The 25188-nt window shown below is 35.4% G+C and overlaps 1 protein-coding gene across 1 annotated transcript in view; it reads right to left on the bottom strand.

The window, feature by feature from the left end:
* Positions 1 to 1173: 1173 nt before the first annotated feature.
* The window catches only part of MRPL3 (mitochondrial ribosomal protein L3), a 39469-nt gene continuing 15454 nt past the window's right edge, over positions 1174 to 25188 (bottom strand). The window contains exons 6-10 of the mRNA XM_090284340.1: positions 24187 to 24247; positions 12941 to 13049; positions 6514 to 6591; positions 6214 to 6291; positions 1174 to 2286 (exon numbers count right to left, since the gene is read on the bottom strand). Coding sequence (XP_090140466.1) covers positions 2134 to 2286; positions 6214 to 6291; positions 6514 to 6591; positions 12941 to 13049; positions 24187 to 24247 — 479 coding nt within the window. The 3' untranslated portion in view covers positions 1174 to 2133. The remainder of the gene's footprint in view (positions 2287 to 6213; positions 6292 to 6513; positions 6592 to 12940; positions 13050 to 24186; positions 24248 to 25188) is intronic.

Raw genomic sequence — 25188 nt, 5'->3', positions numbered from 1 at the left:
AAAGAGTATTCTGAATTTCAAAGTTAAGTAAGCCTAAGACCCTAAGCATAGTATGTATGGGTCATAGCTAATTTTAAGTTTCGGTTATTGGATTTACATGTTCACATAAATTTTAGAATCAGTTTGAAAATACTATGGTAAGTCCCATTGAGATTTTAAAAACAGGATTGAATTCTTTACAATATTAAGTCTTCTCATGCATAACCAAAATATTACTCTCCACCTTCTAAGATTTCCCTCTTCCCTTCTACCTCCCAACTTCCTAGGTGCTCATTCAGTCTTACACTTGTATTTCCAGGTCTCTTATGTCCTTCTATAAAATTTTATCTTCTCCTACAAGACTACGAAATTTATTGTTAGGCTTTTTCCCAGGTAACCTTTTTAAAAAATTGCTATTGTGAGTGGTATCAATTTTCCTTCCATAAAATTTTCCAATTAAATATTGCTATTATGTTTGTATATTAATCTTGTATGCAGTCACCTCTTTGAATTTTCTTCATTCATTCTGATAGCCTGTCAGTTAATTGTCTTTGATCTGGGTACAGCATCTTTCTTACAAATATTTATTCTCACTTTCCAGTACATATAGCTCATTACTTTTGTGTCTTATTGCACTGGCAAGGGCCTCCAAGAACACTGTTGAGTACAACTAGTAAAAGGTATTCTTGTTTGGTCTCTGAGAAGAATGTGTTTAATATTTTACCACTGAGTATGATGTTTGCTTGAGATAGCTTTTAACAAGTTCAGGAATTTCTAGTTTGATAAGTTATTTATATTTCTAATAAAAAAAAATAGTATGGAAACCAAGACTTACTCCAGTTTAAAATGATTCCTCTTGAGGAACTTATGATTAAAGATAAATATGTAACAGTTCAATGTTATTTATTTTACTTTGGTACCCAGGAAGACAAGAGCTAAACAGCATATAACCACATACCATAGCCTGCTCATTTATATTATATTGGCATCATTTCTTTCCAACCCTCTACCTATTTTGATTTATATCTTCCTATTTTCCCCTTACTGAACTATTTTATGACAAGTTATCACCTGCCAACTTTCACAAATCTTTAATATAATGATATAAAGTATAAATAAAACACTTTTAAAAAAGGTGTGGCTACATTTGAACTCAAAATTAAGAATGAGAGAAACGTAGTACGGACAGGAAAATATTGTGGGACTTTTTAATAACAAACCCATTAGTTATCATGAAATCACGTGGAGACCTAACATTATGGTTAATAAGTCTCTTGGGTGGCTATATGCATCAAGTCTCAGAAAACATCTGGAGTTAAAATAATTCTGTGGGGCCTCAAGAATCTGGTCAGAGTAAATCCGGCAGATAAATGAGGTCTGCTTATACTTAAATTTTTAAGTTTAATTATTTGTCGTAAGTAGCCACTAGTAAACACATTTTAATTTCATACTATGAAGAGAACCCAGGAGCCATTAACATTTTCAGCAATAGGTGCTTAATAAAAGTTTGTTGAATGCACTATCTCAGGCCATTTCAAATCATTTTTAGAAGGCATCAAGAAAAAATGATTATACATATCTTATAGTTGAGGGATCAAACCAAAAATTATTACTCAACAGAAGTGTATATAAGACCCATAATTTATGATTTTATTGTCTTTGTCAGGCCTTTTACTATGAGATATATTCCTATAATTTAAATAAAAATCTCACTTCCTTTCTCTCTTCAGGACACTAAAATGTAGAAGACTGAGAAAAAAGAACTTCAGGAAATGGATTCTGTTACCCAAACAGGTTACACTACAGTTCTCAGGCGGTTTGCCACTGTCCCACAACCATGCTTTCACAAAGACAAATCTTAGTAAGAGTTTAATTCATGAACATCTTAAGATAACCTGAAAAACATGTAGTAAAAAAAGGAAGAAAACCCATAAATTACAAAGATTTTGCTAATATGCAAACTGTGAGTCCATCTAAATTTGTCATTTCTAATCTACTTGATTTATTTGATGTGGTAATGTAAAAAAAAAATGATATACTTTTGCCCCTGACAAAGGTAACAACTGTGATATTGTTGTGGCTAAGAAAGCAAACTATAATTTCTGGTTCATCAAAGCTAACAAAATATGTGACTTTCTTCCATGTCCACTGAGGTTAGGAAAATGTAATAGAAGGTGCGCTGGGTAGACACACATTTTCGTCATACAAGTTTTCTGGTAGTTGCTCTTCATCTCCATCAGGAAAATATGTAGGGAATGGTAGATTTTTACAAAAATCTTTATATGCTGGTAGTTTAGAATCTCTGACCTGTGTGTGGGAAGGAAGCAAAGATCTTATTAATAAGAATTACCAATTAAGTTACTTAAGATAATCTTTTTTATTTATTATTCATAATCAAGGAATATCTGTTCCTGTATTTTCTAATGTGAAAATGCAACTGTTATAAAGTAAAAGGAACTCAATGTATTCTTTTTACTCATAAATTTAATTAATCCAATGATAGATATACAATTTTCCTCAAGTTAATCAGCTATCTCCTAAGAAGAAAATTACTAGTTATTAATTTTCATCTTATCCGTAACTTATAAAATCTTTAGAACTGCCCAACAGGACAAATCATAGTCTATTAATTACTAGTTAAATAAGTTATTCCAAATTGACTTTTCAAATATAAATAGGGATATCTTTACACTTAAATGGTATTACTATCAACTTCTCAATAATCATATCTATTCATGTTATGTATTTTTATTTTATTTTATACTATAATTTTTTTGATCTGAAGTTAAAAAGTTTACCTAGTATTTTTATTAGTCTTAATTCTAAGAAAACATAATTGAAAATATCATTTTATTTAGAAAATTGCTTACATTTAACAAGTAGCATTCTCATTTAAAAGCTAAGAATAGTATTTAGAAAAATAATAAACTCATAATTTTATATCTCTGTTAACTCTATACTCTAAAAAATTCTATCTGTGAATCCATAAACCAAGGAATAGTACAGATATTGATACAATCCTAAAAGGCTGGGTTTTATTTTTAGAAAATATCTTTGAGTTCTTTAAAGTTCCTGACTTTATCTACAGTCTTCATTCAGAGAGGAATTAAAAAATTACATATAATTATACACAGAGTAAAATAAGACAAATCATTTTAACAATAAGAAATGAATAATTTGGTTGAAATAAGGACACAGCTGCTAGGAACAGTTAAATACAGAAAAACATGTCTATTTTAATCTCTCTCATTAAAACTGTTCCAAAAAATTGGTTAAGTTGCCCAGAAGAAAATAAACTTATTTTTTTCTCAACTAATCTTGTGTCGAACTTTAACTTGGGGAAAAAAAGGTCATATTCTTACCAGTTTAAACTGTCTCAGAATTTAGAATTGAAAATAAAACTGAATATTAAAAACCAACAATAAAACTTTTTGTGCTAATTTGATAAATAGAAATGTTTACTCATAAATGACCTAAATAGTGAATTTTCACTTTTACATTTTTATACATTTACCATATCCAAGGAACATTTCAGACAAAAGTATTGCTTAAATATTCGAATTGTAAATGCTACTGTACTATAATTCATTGATTTGAAATGTAAATCATGGCAGTGGATCTAAAACTGAGGGCCAGAAGTTTGCAGCCCACCTTTAACAATGTGCGAGACTCTGTTGTATGCATTTTTTTGCTCTTACTTTTACCCCTGGCTTCCCTGCCTTCACCAAGACCCCCTCGACTATCTACCTCATTCTTTATCTATTTATGTATATTGGCAAGTCAGTTCAAACCTTTTGAGGAAAGGTGGAAGTTAGGACACACATACAAAAAAACAGGTACACTTGACAATAAAATGATAAATTAGGACATTAGGAATGAGCAAACACGAGTGGTATTTAGTAACATAAACTACATTATTCTGTAAACAGTTCTTTAGGCTCTCTTGACACATTTAGTGAATCCAAACAACAGCAAAAGCTTAAGTTAATTAAACAGGTTGGTCATTCCTAGGACTATCTTCACCAATTTTAGATTACAAAAAAAGTTATTGGTAGCCCTGTACTCTGAGGACGCCAAAGGTTCTGTGGGTGAGTGGATGCTGATGAGGCCACCTGTCCAGCAGGAAGTGCCTCATCCCCACGGGTAAGGGGACTTCCTCACCTGCTGTGCAACCACCCGGAGGAACGGAAAAAAGCTCAATGTTTTCAAAAGATGTACTAAACTTTTAACATTTAAAACACAAGCCCACAAAATACCCATTCAAACCTACATCTTAATGTTTGGGGCAGACATTTAGGGCTACAAAACGGAAGTTGTTCAGGCACCATGATTCAAAGACATTTTTTCAAAGATGAGTTCTTTTTTTAATTAAAATGTTTGTTGAAAATATACTCACTAGTGTATTAACAGTTCAAAGTGGACTAGACATTTCTCTGCTATAGTTTCTCAAAATATATTTGGATTCTGCTTTTAGAATTGCCTCTGGGGTACCTTCTGACTGTCTTTGGTGATAGCAGGCCATCATCCATTAAGAGTTGATTGAGCCCTGGCTTCTGTGGCTCAGTGGATTGAGTGATGGCCTGCGAACCAAAGTGTCACTGGTTCAATTCCCAGTCAGGGCACATGCCTGGGCTGCGGGCCAGGTCTCTAGTTGGGGGCATGAGAGAGACAACCACACATAGATATTTCTCTCCTCTTTCTCCCTCCCTTCCCCTGTGTCTAAAAATAAATAAAAAATAAAATAAAATCTAACTGCAACAATATATGTTTTTAAAAATTTGAATTTTTGAAAGCAATCTTTTATTAAAGTGGATGAAAAGTCTGAGTAATAAATGTTGTTGATTATAAACTGTTTATAACAACCAGATCAGAAAATCACTGTACATATTAGGTTTTTCAAGACAGCTGGCCTATTCATCCCTGCTGGTGCCAAAGATGCTGAGGTGGTACCTGCCAAGTGGCAGCAGCAGTAAGGTTGAGCTGGAAAGCCAGCCTAGAATCATGTCTGTAGCAAGTGGGAATGTAAGGACTTGACAGGATTTGACAGCATAAAAAATCCACCTGCTATCCCGTATAATTTTATTGCAGAAAATAATCACTTCCCTTTTTTCTCTTTCTTAGGTTGTGATATGCATAACATGTAATAAATCTGGAATGTGAATGTAGGAATATATTGAATTTTGAAGCCAAAATGTTATAAGAAACACAATGACAACCTGCTGGCTTCAACTACCTGTCATTGTAGTCATCTGGAGAATGGGCCAGTTGGAGGCTAGAAACCTACGTAAGCCTAAATACCTGCAATCTTAAAAAAGAAAAAGACCTTGCTAATATTCATCAAACACATTGGTTTTTAAAGAAAAATGAGAATAAGCCAGTCAAAAAATAAAGAGTGCCAGAAAGGGAATTTTAATTAAAACAAATATTGTACCTTATGCTAATAAGAGAACCTACTTTAAGAAATAAAAAGCATATATAGGAAGAGACCCAATATGAAAAATTAGAGGTTTAAGTTTCAACCTATTTTTGTTGTTACTGTTGGAAAATTAATGAAGAATTTATTTCTAGGAATAGCTATTATTACTTCTACTATTGTACAAATTTATTTTCAGAATGGAAGATTCAAAATTCAAGTGAATTATCACTTGTATTACATCAACTTAAATCCTAGGCAGAATATGTAATTTGTACTTTATTTGATAAAAATAAGTCTCTGAAAGCACAAGTTTTTCTTCAGATCTATCCTGTTTTTTTCTTTTACTTTATATTTTTGAACATAAAAATGAACATGCATATTTTCAGAAAAAATACTTAAAAATACAATCAGAGCAATGGTAGTAATAATAATAACAGGATTTTTCCTTAAAATGTCTACCTTTAATCACCTTTCTTCTTGACTCTCTCATTTAATTTCCACCTCCTGTATTATTCATATTTTGGCAACAATACCCTAATCTCCTCTTCATATTTCTACAGAGCCTCTGCTTACTGGTCCTACCCTTTTTAAGGTTCATCATTTTATAGACATAGACTATGGGTTATTTTGTGCATTTTTTAAAAACTCATGCTACTAAAAAGCAAAAAAAGAAAAAGAAACAAAAAAGAAAAAGTATCAGCACAGAACTCCTGGAAAAACAGCCACTAATTTTCAAACTACATTATTCATGGGTTAAAGGAGAATTTTATTCATATCCACATATATGAACATTGGAAAATAAAGACAGCTAAACATACCTTTACTAAGCAGTTTCTATGTCCAGGTACGGAGCCATTTACATAGATTATATTGTGCTTTGTGTTTATTCTCCACACCTAAAACAAGAAATAAAATAAAATTTTAAAAGTTAAGAATTTGAGAATATATAACACATAGTTCATATATTCTCTATCCCTTAGTAACTGTAAAATATATTAGAAAAATCATTAAATTGAACAAACAATAATTAAACAGAACGCATTAAATACATACTCTGGCGCCTTCGCATTTAGGCATTAATTTAACTGTTCTTACAAAGAGCCACTTCAGAAACTTACTTTCAGTCCAAATGCTGTCCTATCGATGTTTCCCATTTGTCCAGGCATTTTAGTTCCAGGCCAGACTCGGGCAACATCCTTAATGAGAGAACCGAAATTAGCATTTTTAAGCACTCTCAGTTTCAAGCAGTTCTGATCAAAACAAAATGTCAACTAAGATAGGAGTTATTAAAATGTTTCATTTTTTCCCCCCCATTCTGCTAGGCCCTAGGAAAGAACTAATATGGATTTAGGCACATTCACCCCAGTAAAGGTAATCTAATCTAAATTAGCTTGGAGCAACAAAACAAATACTAAGAACAGATTTAGGAGAAAAACTCAAGTAACAAGAAAGTAGCAACTGTGCTAATACCGGTTGAGAATTTTTTAAAAAATAAATAAAGGATATGCAAACATGTCACACCATCAAAGAAACAATTAACTGCCTGGCCTGTTTTCCCTATCTTCTGTATTAATGGATTTAATGGACTCCATCCACAGCACTGCTGCTGAAATGGCCCTGCTCCCCCGCCCCTTGCTTTTGATGTTACCTTCCTTCACCAGCATGATTAAAGGACAGAATTAGTTATTGGAATACTGAGTTTGTCCATCCAGCCCTGGTCATCTCTGATTTACATAAATCAAACAGCTTTACAGTCTCTCTGATTTTGGCTTTGATAATGGATAATAATTTTACACCTAAAGAAGCAAATCTGAATTACATTTAAAACAGGAAAGGTTCTCATAACACATGAATTCTTGAAAGATACGACTTTTGCATCACTACTCTCACAGTAACAGGCAGAAGTGCAGGAGAAGTAGCTCATATTAAGAGATAATCAACAGCTTAAAAGACAATTCTGAATATTACAGATGAAGTATCACTCTTATTTTATAAATACACTCTCTGATAAGCACCTTACTTAACATTACATTACTAAAAAGACTCTGCCCTCTGCAATTAAATTTACTCTCCTTAAAAGTATACCTTAACTCTTAGGATTGTAAAGGCATTCACCAGCTAATCCTTAGTGAAAGTATTTACAAACACAGAACAATACATTTCATGACAAATAACTAACCTGAGTTATAAGAATAGGTTCTTCTACATGTTTAATTTTCATAAGAACTTCATTGATATAATTGACATAACATGTATTTCACCCCTTTAAAGGGTACAGTTTAATGTTTTTAGTATATTCACAAAGTTGTGTATTACTACAATCAATTTTAGAACATTTTCCCACATCCTTGCTAACATGTTATTATCTGCCTTTTTAATTAGAGACATCTCACTGTGGTTTTGACTTACATTTCTGCAATGGCTAAAGATGTTCAGCATCTTTTCATGTACTTATTGGACATTTGTATATCCTTTTTTTTTTTTGGAAAAAGAGTCTACCCAAGTCCTTTGCCTACATTTAATTGGGTTATTTTTACTATTGAGTTGTAAGAGTTCTTTTTGATTTCCGTGATGGAACTGTGTGCAGCACAAAGTTTAAACTTTTGATGAGGTCTAGTTTATATCTTTTTTTATTACTTGTATTTTTGGTATCATATATAAAGCTTTGCCAAAGGTCATGAAGATTTACTGCTACATTTTCTAAAAGGAGGTTTTAAACTCTAAAATTTATGTCTATGATCTACCTCGTTTTTAGAAGTGTTTATTTTTGTGTAATTTTAATAATTTTATATTTATAAAGAAGTTGCAAAAATAACACAAAAAGCTCTCATGCTCTTTACTCCAATGTACTGATTACTGACACATCGCCCATCTGCTTCCCCATTCTCTCTAGATATGCACACCCCTATCATCTAAACCTTGGTGGCAGACATGTTGTCATGTTGTTCCTTTACCTGTAAGTACTTCAGTGTCTATTTCCTAAGAACAAGGATATTCTCTCACATAACCATAGTATAATTACGAAACTCAGAAAATTTAAAACATTATTATCTAACCTTAAGTCCACATTCTAATTTTGTCAACTCCACCAATGATGTTCTTTACAGCTATTTTCTCCCCAAGTCCAGGATCCACTTCAGAATTATATATTGCACTTACTTGTCGTGTCCCTTTAGTTCTCCTTAAATCTGGAGCAGCTTCTCAGCCTTTCCTTATCTTTTATGACCTTGACATTTTTGAAGGCTACAAACCAATTATTTTATAGACCATCACCCACTTTTGGTTTGTCTAATGTTTCCCTGTGATTGGATGTATTTTCAATTTGGAATCACTACAGAAGTGATAATGTGTTTTTTTCCCCAAGAATCCCATCAGGAGGCACATTATGTTGGTTTGTTCAATTACTGGTGATGTATAACACTGATTAGTTAGTTAAGGATGTGCTCACTCGGTTAATCTACTCTAAGGTTATTATTTTTCCCCTTTGTAATTAACAGGCAATTTGTCTTGGGACTATGTAAATAACCAGTCTCCATCAAGCTTTCACCACTTATTTTGACATTCATTGATGACTACTGTCTGAATCAATTATTCCTATGATGGCTGTCAAAGTAAAATTCTAACTCCATCTTTCCTTCTATTTATTCGCTGAGATTATCCTGCAGGGAAGAGCAAGCTGTTCCTTTTCTCCCTTTTGTTTATTAACCTATCCATTTTATTTATGTGTATCAGTGTGAACTCACTGATTCTAAGTTTATTTTGTTTTTTAAGTTTTCAGATCAAACTGTCCCAATTTTTGCAAGTGGGAGTTAATTTTAGCTAGGCCCTGGGTCCTTTTCATGTGTCACCATCTTTTAAGCACTGCTTTCAATTTCTTAAACAAGCTGGTTTGTGTTCAACTTGTATTTCTCCTACCCCATGCATGAAATCAGTCATATCTCCAACAAGCCCTAGTTCCTTTCAGTGGGGAATGGTGCTCAGAAACCAAGATCTAGGCTCATTGCTATGGAATATCTTTGCTTTGGGGTCCTTTCAGCAGCTAAAACATAGATATATATTCAACCATACACATATCCATATCCACTTCTTTCTTTATGTAAGTACAGAGTGAATATATACTCATACCTATAACTGGAATTCAACACTGTAGGGTTCATTTTAATGTCCTTCCTTTTCATAATTTAATACCCTTCTCTAAACAGCGAGAAACTTGGCTCTTGTTATCCATATATTTACCTATCTACCCAATCCTACAATTTACAGAAAATTAATTCAGAATAGCTACCTAATACCATTGCAAATAAACATAATTAGGATTCAACACTTGTGTACAGTACATTTTAAATTTAGACTCAGGGTATAGAGCCAAATACTGTGTTCAAAAGTTACTTGAGTTACTCCATACTTCTTTGGTAAGGTTATGCTATTCATTTGAAACAGGATCATTTTCTAATATATTCCATTGTGGATCCTCCCCCTTCTATTTTATTTTGAATATGTAAAACATTAACATGGTTCCAAGTATAAAATGTGTAACAAAAAAGTATATCCAGGGATGTGTTGCTCTTGCCACTTTTAAACCCTTTCATACTGTTCCCACTTATCTCCTGTAAGTAACAAATCTCTTTAGTTTCTGGATTATCTATTTGGTCCTGTTTTGCAAAAATCAGCAGGTAACATCTGTATTTCCTTATATCTTGGAAATCACTCCATCATTTAGAAATGACCTCATTCTTTTTCAGCTGCATTGTATTCTTGAGTAGATGTACAATATCATACTTTATTCATCCAAATTCCCAGGTATGGACATTTATACTTGTAATTACAAATAAAGTTGCAATGACTAATTTTGTGAAAATGCATTTTTATATTTGGCGAAGAATATCTTCAGGAGAAATTCCTGGAAGTAGGACTGCTGGGGAGTTCTGTTAGGTATTGCCACATTCTCATCCATAAAGGATACACTATTTATATTCCCACCAGCAATGTATGAGAGTGCCTGCTTCCCCACATTCTTATTAAAGAATGGTAAAAACCAAAGAGCTTCATAACGTAATCTGCTACATAAAAATCAGCAACTCCAGACTTTGGCCAAGATGAAGGCCTTGACTGAAACATTCCATCTCCCTCCACAACTAAGAACAACTAAAACTATCGCAAAACCAGAAATAACCAGAAGTTACAGAAAATAAAGCTACATGGAAGTCCAACATATGAAGTTATAAACAAATGGTGCTCATCCAGATGGGTAGGAGGGGCGAAACAGGGGTAGAGAGATCGAGCTGTGCTGCTGGTGGTGGTAGCTGCAGCGACAGGCGGCAGGTCTGTGGTAAGCACAGACACCTTTATTTAAGGGGAGGCAAGAAGCGCCTGGGGAGCACCCTCGGCTGCAGACCACACCTGCCAGCTTGAGATTCCAATGCTGGAGAAGGCAGGCCCCCATTACTTTGGACTGTGAGGCCCAGAGAGCGTGGGGACGGAGGAGGAGGCTCCCTGTCTCTCAGCAGAGAGTGAACGGCACGAATCCATCTTGGACCCCTGCCCCCACACAAGCGCCACAGCGTGGTGAGAAGGGTCGCCTGGTAGTGACGAGTGCACAGGGCTCTGCCCCAGATAGCGAAGAGGTGTGACAGCCCCGACCAAGAAGGAAAGGTAAATAAAAACTGTCAGGACGGCAGGGATAACGATAGAAATCCCAATCACGCAGCTGACCAGACAGCAAATACATGATTTATTGGACCAGCAGATAGATAATATTTCTGAGGCTCAGTTCAGAGCTATAGTTATAAGACAGCTTACAGAACTAACAGTGGATCTAAATCAAGACGGGGAAGGAAAAAAGGCTAGTCCTGCAAAAATGAACAAAAACACATATGAAACAAGTGGTGATGGAAGGAAAACCAGTGATCAAATCAACAAATTGGAACATAGGGAAGGAACAGTCAACCAGTGCAGAAAGAGGAAACAAAAAGTGAGGAAAATTAGGAGAGGCTCAGAAATCTATGGGACAGCTATAAGCGGGCCAACATCCAAATTATAGGGTTGCCAGAAGGTGAAGAAGAACTAGAAATTGAAAAATTATATGAAAAAATAATGAAGCAGAACTTCCCTAACCTGGGGAAGGAAATAGACTTGCAGGTCCAGGAAGCACAGAGAGTTCCAAAAAAACTGGACCCAGGGAGAACCACACCAAGACACATTATAATCAAAATGTCAAAAATTAAGGATAAAGAGAGAATCTTAAAAGCAGCAAGAGAGAAGAAGAAAATTACATACAAAGGGGTCCCAATAAGACTATCAGCTGATTTCTCAAAAGAAACTCTGCAGGAAAGAAGGGACTGGCAGGAAATATTCAAAGTAATGAAAAGCAAAAACCTACAACCACGATTATTCTATCCAGTGAAGCTGTCATTCAGAATAGAAGGGCAGAGAAAGTGCTTCCAGGACAAAGTAAAACTGAAGGAGTTCATCAGATCCAAACCACTGTTATATGAGATGTTAAAGGGACTTGTTTAGGAGAAGGAGGATCAAAACTATGAACATTAAAATGAAAACTGTATCACAACAACCAGCAACAGAAGCTGGGGAATCAAAACAAAGGCAGACTAAGTAGGCAACGAGAGTGGGAAAAGAACTATAGGTATGGGAAACATTTTGGGGGGAGGTCAGTGGGGAGGGGGAAGGGGGAAAGGGAGGGAGATGGTACAGGAATTAAGAAGCATAGCAGGAGGGAGGTGAGTAGACAGGAAGATGTTGAGAAGAACTATGTGCACAACCAATAGGCATGGACTTGGGGGGACAACTGGGGGAGATCACTGGGTAGAGGGGAGCAGAGGGAAAAGAAATTGGGACAACTGTAACAGCATAATCAATAAAACATTAAAAAAAAAAAAAGGAAATCAGCCACTCCAGCGTACCTTTAATCTGTATTCGTCTTATGAAAGCAGAAATTATCTCCAATGAACCCTTATAAACACATACATATATATTCTATACATTTACTTTAAGCTTTAGAGATTAAACTTGTATTACTCTGATGCTCCAAAGAATATATCCCCCAGCCCCGGCCCTTTATATCTCTGGGAAAATAGAACTGAATTAGCAATACAAAAGTCTTTCTCCATTTCCTATGCACTCATTGTTTATTTCTCCATTTTTCCTCTACCACTTTCCTCTTGTACCATTATATTGTCCTTGACAATCTTTCCAAGCTGTCTTTTAAGAAGGAGGAAAAATCTGTGAGGGAACCAGTGGGGCCAGATGAAAGGGCATTCTTATCCCTGATTTCCTGCAGCTGTCTTCAGAGTGTAGACTGGGAGTCAGAGATGGAAATGAGAAAGTAGGCAGAAAAATATTAAGAATACTGACTGTAGATATGTAGCGTATAACTAAACAATGCAAGTCAACCCCTGGAAAGTAAGTAAGGCCAGGGCCCATCCTGAGTCAGATTAATATTATGTGACTTGACCCAAAGAACAGACTAAAAGCACTCAGTGTATGCCTAGAAGTTGAATATTTAGCATTAAGAAGAGCAGTTGTACTTACACCAGTTGAAATAGCTCCAGGTCTCCTGTGAGTTTTCGTCTGACCATGAGTAGCAGGCTGGCCTTTAAATCCCCATCGTTTCATGACACCTTGAAAACCTTTACCAATACTGAACAAGGTAAACATTAGAATTTAGATAATGAACAGAGCATAAAATACTTCCAATTGTATACTTTCTTGATAGTGCCTTAGAGTTTTAACAAAGCTCCTTGTCTATAAATGAACATTCCTTTATCTCTGACCTGGTTTGCATCACTTCCTCCAAAAGTACCAAAATTTATTGGAGAGCAGCTACAAGTGATTAATTCAAGATTGTGAGAGAGGAGCAAGCTAAGCAAGGGGAGCTCAATCTGAACAGGGAGTTTTATCATCATAATCATATGAAATAACATAGTAAGAGTGGTAATATTCTGTAAGTCCCAAAGTACTCACAAGAGATGTGGCAGGCAACAATTAAGATCCCCACACCTCTTGGTACCCACGCCCTTAAGCAATCACCTCCTCTTGAGTCTGGGTGGACCTAGCAACTCACTTCCAAGGAATAAACTACGGCAAAAGTGAGGAGATGCCACCTCTTGCTTGAAAGGCTCTGAAGAAAGTCAGCTGCCATACTGGCTATTCTATAGTCCAGAGGCAAGGATATCTCCGGCCAACAACTGTGGACCCAAGGCTTGGCACAGCCATGTTAGAAAGCTGGGAGACAATTCTCCCCATGTCGAACTTCGAGATGATTGCAGCCTTGACTGATGCTTTGGCTGTAGGCTGTGAGATGCTCTCAGCCAGAGGAACTCAGCTAAGTTTACTGGGATTCCTGCCCACAGAAACTGTGAGCTAATAAATATTTGTCGCTTTAAGCTGTTATTGTTTAGAGTAATGTGTCAGGCAGCAATAGAAAACTAACCCAACAGAACATTAAATAAAACAATAATGCCCTAACTGCTGAATGTTTTACTATTAGAAGATACCAAATGGATATTGGTTTCAAGGGTTGAACAGGAAGCTAATGAAAAAATAAAATCAGAGAGTAATAATTTCTTAAAGTGTAATATTTCATTTTTTAGACAAAACCATTCTCCTTTCAAAGTCTTCTAACTAGATAAACATTCTGCCATGCAGATGAAAAATGAACAATACTAAGACTCAAAGCATTATTAAGTCTGTCTCTGATTGTCAAATATATCATTAGAAATGATACAATGGAAAGGATACAATAAATTTTAAGCTGTACACGCATGGGCATGAACTAAGGGGGAGGGGATGGGGTTTCTGGAGGGGAGGGGGCTACTGGGCAGAGGGGAGCAAAGGGAAAAGAAATTGGGACAACTGTAACAACACAGTCAATAAAATATACTTTAAAAAATTGTAAGCTGTGCTGGACATATTTTTATAGACTATCAAGATGAACATTTTTTTTTCAACTTTCATTAGTTAATATGTCAACATATTTTTTAATGTGTTTTCTAACCCTAACAAAGCTCATTATTATAAAATAGACAGTGAAGAGTTCGGGCCATTTACAAAAAAGGACCAAAGGCAAAAGATTATGAAAACCACCTTCTTTCCACAAGGACTCAGCTATGCATTTAACAAAGAATTATCAGAGAGTAATGGATTGAAGCCCATATGTATAATAGTTTGTTTTAGATAAATCAAGAATTCAAAATAAACACAGTATGAATGATGTATAGAACCTAACAGCCAAAAATAATCAAATCATAGGTTGAAGTTATTTGTATATGAATAGTTTAAATGCAGCTTACACCACTTTCTTCATGTTAATCAAGTGGACAAATCACTTTTGGTGTATACATAATTCTTTTTTTGTCTCAAAAACTCAAAATAATGCTTATTCCCGAGAAAAGAGCAAAAATGAAAGTTTAACATATATTTAAAAAACTGCAAGATTAACATTTAAGAAGGAAGACTATGATAATCAAATACTTTACTGAAAGTTTGCTTTAGAAAATTAACAATATTTTCATTTAACACAGGATTTTAGAACATATTTGAAAAATAAAAGCCTTGGCAATTTATAAGTAAAAAGGAAATACCCAGAGTCATTTGAACCTATGACAGTGTTTGGCAAATAACACTTTAAACAAAAAAGAGGAGAGGACTGGCGACACTACACCTCAAATGAAGATGTTTTAAAAACACATCACATTCTAACACTGGCCATTCTTGATAGAAAGTTTACTGGTGCCTTCTGAGTTCTCAAACTGGTTCATCTCTTAAAAAGAGAGCATGGCTGTGCACCAACAACACACATGCCAGGTAAATTACAGAAGATAACTTAGCTCATTTTGAGAGTAAGTGATTATAAGATGAAATTGGTATCCTGAAAGTGTTAATTATCTGTCAGCTAATTACAGACTGTTTTTTAATCTAGCTCTAGAGTACATCATGTTGTTATACTGTGTACAATGGAAGCTCTTCAATAAATAACTTTTAAACAAAAGGACAAAACAGAAATGACATGACAAATTATTGGCTTAATTCAGATGATGTGATGGAGAATAGAGTGCACCTGTTGATCCATGGGTGGTACAGGTATCTATTGCTTGTCTCAGTTGTCATCCAAATTGAGAACAAAACAAAAGAAACGAACTAATCTATACTTAGCATACCCACGCACATTTCGAACAGAAGGTTTTCACAGGTCACAAAAAATAATAACCTTCATTCTACTAGAAATGATACACAACACAAAGCACATATGCACTGCCCCCACTGCTAATGCAGTTTTTAGTGACAGCAGAAAAAAAAATCAAGAAGAATTCAAATTAGAAAGAACGCCACGTTAAAAGTTCCAAATTTAGTGAAACATCTGAAAATGAGAAAAACAAAAATGTGTTTTACTTAGAGCATTTATATTTGTTAAAGCAAGGATTCATCAAAAAACTCAGAAATACTATTTAAATTTAGGAGACTTTATTGTCCTGTTTCTTGGCACAGTTCCTTAGTATACTTTAAGTTCATGAAGCGCAGGCATTGTGTATTATTATATCTAGTGCCCAGCCTAGAGAAGTTAAGAGTAATTCTGTTACTGGCATTAGCTGCATTTTAGGAAAAAACATGATTAGTTTTCTTAATTTTGCCCTGTAGTTTCCAAATGTTGTATAACAGCATGCCTTTCATAAAAGTTTAAGCAGATGGTGTTAAAAGGAGAAAAGGGACTTAAAAGCATGACTGTAAGAAGCTTGCAGAAGAGAATGCATAATTTAATGTTTCCAACTGCATTCTACACATCTCTAGAGATTACTATCATGTGAATTTCATTCCTTTGCCATATTGTGACAGATGCCCAAATGTCTATCAGCAGACACACAGGTTTTCATACAAACCCATCACTATTTCACCACTTTGTGGGAAAGTACCTTTGTTTTCATGGTTCAGGATACACTTGTACATGGGGATAAAACCAAATGACCATGAGGTGAGGAGTGCTCTCAAGTCCATCCGTTCTGAGTCCTCTGAGAACTTCCTCCAAAATCCTCATCTTTGAGTCTTTCCCTCGCCACTGGCTTCTAACTTCTCTCTCCTCTGTATTCATCTGTTGGGAAGCAAACTGCTTCTCCCTGTGTCATCCATCACCTGCAATCGATTTTTCTCTCCAGTTGCCTCTGGAACTCACTCTGAAGTAAACCCTTTAATTGCCAAATCCAAAGGCTTTCATTAAAATAACTTTTTTATTATGGAACTTTTAAGACATATCCAAAAGCAGGAAGACTAGTACAATGAATCCCTATGTATTCACCACCCAGGGTCAAAGAATTTTCAACTCAAGGACCATTTTTATTCTATTTTTTCATTTATTTCCTTCTCCTACAACTCCAATTGATTATTTTAAAACAAATTCCAGATATCATATTATTCCATAAATATTTCAATGTGAATCTCTAAAAGATAAAGATCTTTTTAAAGAACAAAACCACATTACCATTATCACAATCTAAAAAAATTAACCATTCCTTACTATAAAATATCCAAAGTCTAATTTTCTATGGCCTCTTTTAAAATAAAAGAATTGTCCACTATTACTCCTCCTTCCACCCTGTCCCCACTACCTCAATCACCATTTTCTCCTTATTTTCCCGCTTCCCTAATGCTCTTTGAGGAGTTCCTTTCCCCTTACAGCTACATGAAAAGATGACCTCTGAGTACTGCCTCTGACCCTCTTCTCACTATAATTTGAACCAGGTGGCAAACTATGGCCTGTATTAGCCATGTGTTTCTGTAAATAAGTTTTATTATAACACAGTCACGCACATTTTTGTATTTATTGCCTATGGTTGCTTTAGAGTTGTAATGATAGAGCTGAGTAGTTGCAACAGAGACTGTAATGCTCGTTCATGAACCTATAATATTTACTATCTGGCTCTTTAAGAAAAAGTCTGCTGACCTCTGAAGCTGGAGCTCCACAAACTTTGCCCTCTGGCAAGAATTCTGTGACATCCCATTCTGCAGATGTATGGACCATATGTAACCAGAAGTACCTCAGCCATTCAATTAAGATGTTTCAGAAACAGAAATTGAACATCTCCGTCCCTTCAAGATATCCTCCTCCGTGACCACTAGAGTGAAATTCCTAAGACAATAAGCTTATTACACAAGCTGGCTCTTGCTCTAAAAAAACAAACAGCAACAACAAAAACAAGCAAGCAAACTAAACAAGTTCCCTAGCAATTTCTTTAGTTTGGGGCATATAAGACCTTTGATAACTGGGTCCAGCCTACCTTTTCAAACACTGCCCATTACAGAGCTGGTCACAGTAGATGACTCTGTGACTCCCTCAATATGCCCCTCTTCTGCACCTTTGCTCATTCTCTTCCCTCTGCCTCAAACACCCTTCCTGCTGCGTGGTCTCTCTTTCCACTATTACCATGAAAAAGAACTGGAAGTGTTATCAAATGCTGCATGAGCTGGAAAGTACTCGATCTCTTTATTAAAAAAACAATAAAAATAAAAATCCATACTGTAAATAGGTTTTTCAATCCAAACCATTTCCAAATTAAGATTGAACTTTCTCTCTTCAACTAATTTATGTTGTAAAAATTTTAAGTGTCTTGCACCTAATCTCTCAAAAAACCCATACCTGAGCACTAAACAGAAGGGATGACTCTACCTCTCTAAGAACACTCCAAGATTAGGCTACATTTTTATACTTAACAAGTAAAAATGAAGGTGGGGGTGGGAAGGTTAACACCAGCTTCTCTGGTTGAACGCTACATATAAACATAGGGCAACAGTCTAATGCCAGCTCCTAGACAAAATCAAGACCGAGCTTTATAAAACCAAACAACTGAGAACAGATTGGAGTAAACTGAAAGCTTTAATTATGAAAAAGGACTACTGAATATAAAAGCACAATGTCCAAACCGACAACCTAAATGATGACTTGTGGCATATAACTTAACACCACTGTTATGTTTTAGATTCAAACCACTAAAGAAGCTTTTAATAATAAAAAACTCCAGTAAACAAAAATTACATGTATATACAAGGCCCTATTAGCTATTCATTATCTCCATCAGGATTGGCTTTAGTGTATGATAAACTAATATGGGCTAAACATTTTAATCTTTAATTATAGCTCATCCTCCTTTCAACAAGCTCACCCAGATACTACCTATCTTCTTTCATCTCCACACATTTTAAGGATAAAACATCTGCAAACTCTGGGAGTCGACTTTTACCCAATTCAGTGGTGTTGACCTGTGATGTACAGCTCCTGAGCCCATGAGTAAGTCACGGTGGACTTTTCCAATTGTTTTGTGTTCCATCACATATAGTTAAAAGCTGACATGAAACACCTGTGTAGCTGTTACTCTGAATTTGTGATGGCAGGACCTGATATGCAGATATTCTGTTTCTGACTACAATCTATACAACTCCTGTCGATATTTGAGAACATTTTTATCAACAAGGAACTGCAAAAAGTGCATTGTTTATAGCTTTCTGGCATCAAATCTAGCTCATTCAATAGTACAAAGAGTCAAATGTTTAGTGATTCCTTTGAGTCTTCTTATAAAAAGGGAACATTTCCTGGCTGTCCTAAATAAGTTCAAGACACCACATTTGCTGTCCTGAGTTCAGTACACTCTTTTTAAAAAAGAAAACTCACATAACCAATTCTGCAATATCACAACAGGACTTAACAGTTTTCTGAAAGTCTTCAACCATATCTTTTCTTCAATCAGAACACCATATTGCCAGGTGCTATGAATCCATTGTTATGTATTATTTTTTCATTAATATAGATGAAAATGAGCTACACCTCTTGGAAAACTGAGGGATTATTTTTTGGAAAAAGACTTTTACAATTGAAAGGAACAATAGAAACCATTTGGTCCCATGCCCTTATGTTAAAGATAATAAAATCTACAACCAAAGAAGTTAAGCTACTTGCCCAAGGTCAAATACCTTGTAAATGAAAGCATCAGGCCATACTTTCAACCCAGGCCATACTGCCTCTTGAGAAATAGATAGCAAAAATATAAAACTACCTAGCAAATCATAGAGGCATAAAGCTATTTCAGGGCATCATCATTATTCTGTAAATTCTAGATGTAGCAAATGGTGTGTAATCTTAAAATTACCTAGAGTGCCTTGTAAGGGTATATAAGAGACAGTCTAAAGTAAGACGGCAATAATTTGATGTACTGGTGAAGGGATTAGCCAAAGAATATATACATATAACCCATGGACACAGACAAGTGTGGTGATGCCAGAGGGAATGGGGAGCAAGGGCTGGGAAGAGGAGACAAAGGAAAAGAAAATGGGAACATCTGCAATAGTGTCAACAATAACAATAAAGAAAAGAAATGCCACAAGTGAATTCCTAATGACTCAATATTTTGTAATCATTAAAAAAGATACTTCCACCCTGACTGATGTAGCTCAGTGGGTTGGGCATTGTCACCAGTTTGATTCCCGGTCAGGGCACATGCCTGGGGGGTGGGCCAGGCCCCTGGTTGGGGGCTTGTGGACGATGTTTCTCTTGCACATTGATATTTCTCTCCCTCTCTTTCTCCCCCCCTTCCCCTTTCTCAAAAATAAATAAATAAAATTAAGAAAAAATGTCTGTAGGCAATTTCGTTCTTAAAGTAGATGGATTCTATTTTAATACTACTTCCTTAAATTAGACAGCATTAGTTTTTGTTTAAAATTTTCTTCTTTAGTTATTTCTAAAGTATGTTTAATCCAGCAATTAAAGTGACATACTAAAAATAAATGTAGGTTTTGAAATTAAATATAATTATTACAATACGAGAAAAATGAGAAATTCAATTAGAGCTTAATTTGAGGTTTTCCTCTCTTCTAATGGAAGGGAGATAATGAAGCCAATTACTAAAGAGACCAGTTCTCTATTTCATGCTAACTAAAATGTGAGTAATAAACAGGCTCAGTTTTATTGATAATGTTATTTGAAATCAGATTGAATAAATCTGTTTGCTTTAAAACAGACGTTTTATGTTATAATTTGAGTAGTGTTAAGAAGAAGGTACTAGGATTCTGTGTTGGGTTGAGAAGTGGTGAGCTCTTGACTATTCTTCAAAGTGTGGTCTCTGGACTCGTAGCATTCACAGAACCTGAGAACTTGTTAGAAATGCAAATTCTTAGGTACTACTCTAGACCTACTGAATCAGAAGACTGGGGTAGGGGTGGGTCCTATAATCTGTAATCTGTGTTTAACAAGCCCTCCTGGAGGTTCAGAGGCCCACTCAAGTGTGAGAACCAATGCTCCAGGCTGTAAATCCATGTCCTTCATCTTCTGACCTAATCATGTCATTGCACTTTTCTCCCCTAGTTTCTTTAACTGTAACAAGGTTAATTATCAAGAAGATGGAGCCCAAAAGTTTCAAAATTTTAAAACAGAGATTGTAAGCAGAGGACAAAGTATTGGGTTGGACAAAAAGTTTGTTCTTTTTTTCTGTAAGATGGCTCCAGTAGCACTTAGTTGTCTTTAACTTCATTTGAAACAACTTTGTTAGATTGTATTATAATAGCTGGCAGATCAGTGTGCATTTAAAAGAAGTTATCAAAATTGATGAATATTTGTGTAACCGTTTTAATATTAAAGATGGAAGAAAATATACATTTTCTGCATATTCTACGTTGTTAATTCAAGAAACGTAAGAACACACTGAAATGCAAAAGATTTGTGCAGTATATGAAGGTGCTGTCACTGATTGAATGTGTCAAAAGTGCTTTGCAAAGTTTCATGCTGGATGGAGATTTCTCACTGGACCATGCTCCACAGTCAGGTAGACCAATTGAAGTTGATAGTAATTAAATCAGACATTGAGAACAGTCAACGTTCTAACACGCGGGAGATAGCCGACATACTCAAAATAACCAAATCAATAAAGTTATTGGTGAAAATGAAAAGTGTGTCTTTTATTTTATGGAAAAAACTAAACAGGCTTTTTGGACAACCCAATAGTTAACCTCTGGCAGTAGAGAGCCACAGTACGGGACTGAGGACCCAGAGCCTACTCCCAAAAGATGATGGTTCCATGTTCACTCAACAAGAAACAAACAAAAAAAATCTCATTGGCTGTTAAGGACTTAAACTCCTAGCAGGGGAAACTGTCCAAAAAAATGAGAAGCATCAGGGGAAGAAGACAGAAGAATTTTAAAAGAAAAATAAAAGCAAGCAAATGTACACACACCTCTACCCACATTCCCACGCACCTCACAACCTAGGGAAGCCAGTGGCAAATGTATCCAGAAGTAATTCAATACAGCTCCATACGAGAAGGAAAATCCTAAAAACTTATAAGCACTTAGAAGCAACTTGAAGCTGTAATAACATGCCAGCTACAAGAGTTACAGTCATCAGAAACACTCAGCAAAAGGTAAAGTCCATTTCATTCTGATCTCAGATAATACCACATGTAAAGCTATGCACACCACAGTGCACATGTATGTGGGGTAACCCTCCTCCCAACAGGTACACAGTGATAGTCAAACAGAATATTGTACTGCAGACAACACAACTGTGAGGATCTTTTCAAATGAAGGTCCTCCCTTCTCCAGAGTTACACGTCAACTACTTTAAATCCCAGGGCTGATTATCCTCCCAGCTCGTCTATTAGCTTTCTAGTTCTGAGTCTGGCATATGGCTTTACAAAATCTTATTTTCTAGGTATATGATCTTAAAACACAAAACAAAACCAACATACTTTCCCCTTTCATTTTATACTCACAAGAAGAAGGCTGAAGTTTTGAAACTAACTTTTAAGAGACCAAGGAAACCAAACAGTAGCATATGAAATGAAAGCATTGACTGAACACGGGCATTTGAAAAGCTAGGCTCTATTCCAAGCTGGTCACAAATCCTGTCATGAGGTGTCAGCTAACAAAGGCTTCTGACTTGGCAGGGCTTTTCAGAATATCCCATATATCCTATAAAATATGTAATGGAATTCACATGCTATTAACTGTGTTTAAATTTACAGAATTACTGTGAGGTATTTTATTATACGTAATAATTCAGAAATTAAAAAAGTAAAATAATCTAATTCAGAACACATACATCTCCCAACTGACCAAACCAAAGCATTACAGCTCCAATATTCTGGGTTCTTGACAAGAAATGGCAGAAAAACAAAGTCACCAAGCAACCAGTGATTTTAGAGGCCCCAGTGAGTAGGAATAAGTCCACAACAATCAAGGAGCAAGGAGAAAGGGAGAGGTTCATAATCTCACAAAAAAATCTACTGCCAATCTATCCCACTCCATTTCTAAAGAGCTCATTAAAGGTAAAGGCACCTCACAGCTGTATCTAATGGTTCACATTTGAAAGCAGGCAGTAACAGTGTAGAAACAAAGATGTATCTAACTGACCGTGTTAAGAAAACTGATGCTGACACTCATCTGATTTCCTTTGATAATTCAGCTCTGTCACTGTGACCTTGACACTATCCCAGAGCACCTGTGCACCACTGCTCACTCTCAAAGGGTTCCTAGTCAGAATATTCCTGGAACACAGGCTGCAGGCTGCAGACTTTGTCAAACTATAAAAAAACAAAAAACTGAGGCACATAATGGAGTAAAATAGTCATGTGTGTTGACAGAATAAGAAACAGGAATAGATAAGAGCTGACACTTGGAGTTTACTTTAGCCTAGGTCATGTGGATCCTAAAAACCTATACTGAACAGTTTCTACAGAAACACATATTAGGACTCAATTTACTTCATTCCATGGTGAAGCAAACTCAACTAATTTTTGAAAAATTTCTTTTATAAAATCTAAATGTTTTCTGGAGATCATCAAGCCAATGCTGAACTTATCTTAAGCCATCTGAAAAAGGGTAAAATATGAAAAAACTACAGTGTCAAAAATACCACTGCCCAGTCTACTTATGACTCAAAGTCAGCATTTCTGTTAGAGTGACAATCCAGTGTCGATTTGTATCAAATTAAACCTTTAAGTATATTTAAAAAAATTGCTTTTATGGAAGAAGTCTCACTTATCTAGACTGAGAGATGATGTCATGCTACTTAAGAGGTATAATATTACTTAAGGTATAACACTACTTCTTCTTCCCCATCCTAGTAGGCTTTTAACACAAAAAGTTACCTAAGGGCAAATTTAGGCACAACAACCACTAACCACAAATGGTATAAAATATTTCCAACTTACCTATTTCCTAGAATTTGAAAGAACCACCAATTACTAAACTATACAATAATCTCAAAAGGACTCCATAGCATTGCTCATGTTTATTTCACCAACAAACTATACCTAGTCTTTGGCGTGCAAAACAGAAGAGGGCCCATCCCACAAAGAAAACAAGTAGTGTGACCTTTCTTAGTCCCATTTGATGAAGTACACATCTCAGTTTAAAAGCTGTAACCTGGGGATGACTGTGCGTGAGGGGACGGGATGGTGGGTTGGAGGAGAGCAATGGGGGGGAAATGGGACAACTACAGTAATAAATTAATTTAAAAAACTAAATCATGTAAACTTAAATAATATTAAAACCAAAGATAAATATTAAAAAAAATTTTAAAAAGCTGTAACCTGATATGAACTCTTCACATAAAACTAATTCAATGAAATTTACAAACTAGTACACAGTACATTCAGTAACATTATAGATTAGAATTATGAATGAGCATAATGGTTACTTATCCTTTATTTGCTAACTTGAAAAACTGTACTTCTTTCATTTGCTGTTATTTTTTAATATACGAGGAAAACAAAAGGAAAAGAGAACCCATTATGTGGACCTACGTTTTGGCTGTGACATCCACATACTGTCCTGGGCGAAAGTGAGCAGCATAAAGAGGAGTGCCTTTATGAAAAGGAAGGAAACAAACAAAATCAATATGAAGTTTGCCCTGAAATAACTTCACTAAACATAAAGCACACCCAGAAAGCATTCTAGATAACAGATTTCAAAAATGGTAAGAGATTCTCTTCTGCAATTATAATTATTGAGAAATAGCAACTCTAAGTTAACAAAATTATTCAACAAACATGCTTTAATGACTACAAGGGTGAAAGAACAATATGCCCCAGTACAAGGGGCATGGTGCTAGAGTGAGCCAACAGACCACGCTGGCTGATGGTGTGCCTATACAGCAGTCAACGTGGTGCTGCCCGAAGTGAGCAGTTCTTGTGCTAACACAGTATTTCCCACCGGTAAACACACGAGTGGGATGCTTCTGGGGTGTTTTGGTGAATAACAATGTACTAAATTAAGGTATATTTCCTATTTCATATAAGACAAATAAAAAGAGAATGACAAAAATGTTGCGGCTAGAGCAAAGCTTCTTTTACCTTTTGGGGATAAATTATCCAAAACAGAAACTTGAATTATTTGAACACAGGTCCATCATTCCCTGGGTAATAATTAGAGTGCATACAATATCCCTATGAAGCCTATACACTTCAGATTTTTGGTAGACTGGTCATAATTCCAATAAAATATAGTTATTCTAGCATGTCCTCAGATATTTGGAATCGCAAAAATCTTCTACTATAGCTACCCTTAATTTTATATACTAACATTTCCAAAACTAGTTGTATGTAAATAAAATCTTACCTTGGGAAATGTATTTAATGGAATCTGGTAGCTCAAAGCCCTTTGCAGTATTTTATACAATTTTGGAATTAACACATAAAAACTATTTAATTTGGCAATTAATCTCCATACATTTATAGGGCACTTACACTATGTAAAGTTAGAAATACAAAGGTATAAGACATGGCTCCTGATCTCAAGAATTATTA

The sequence above is a fragment of the Furipterus horrens genome, unplaced genomic scaffold (genome assembly GCF_987537825.1).
Source record: "Furipterus horrens unplaced genomic scaffold, mFurHor1.1.pri manual_scaffold_7, whole genome shotgun sequence".
Lineage (NCBI taxonomy): Eukaryota > Metazoa > Chordata > Mammalia > Chiroptera > Furipteridae > Furipterus > Furipterus horrens.
This window is presented reverse-complemented; position numbering and strand designations above follow the sequence as displayed.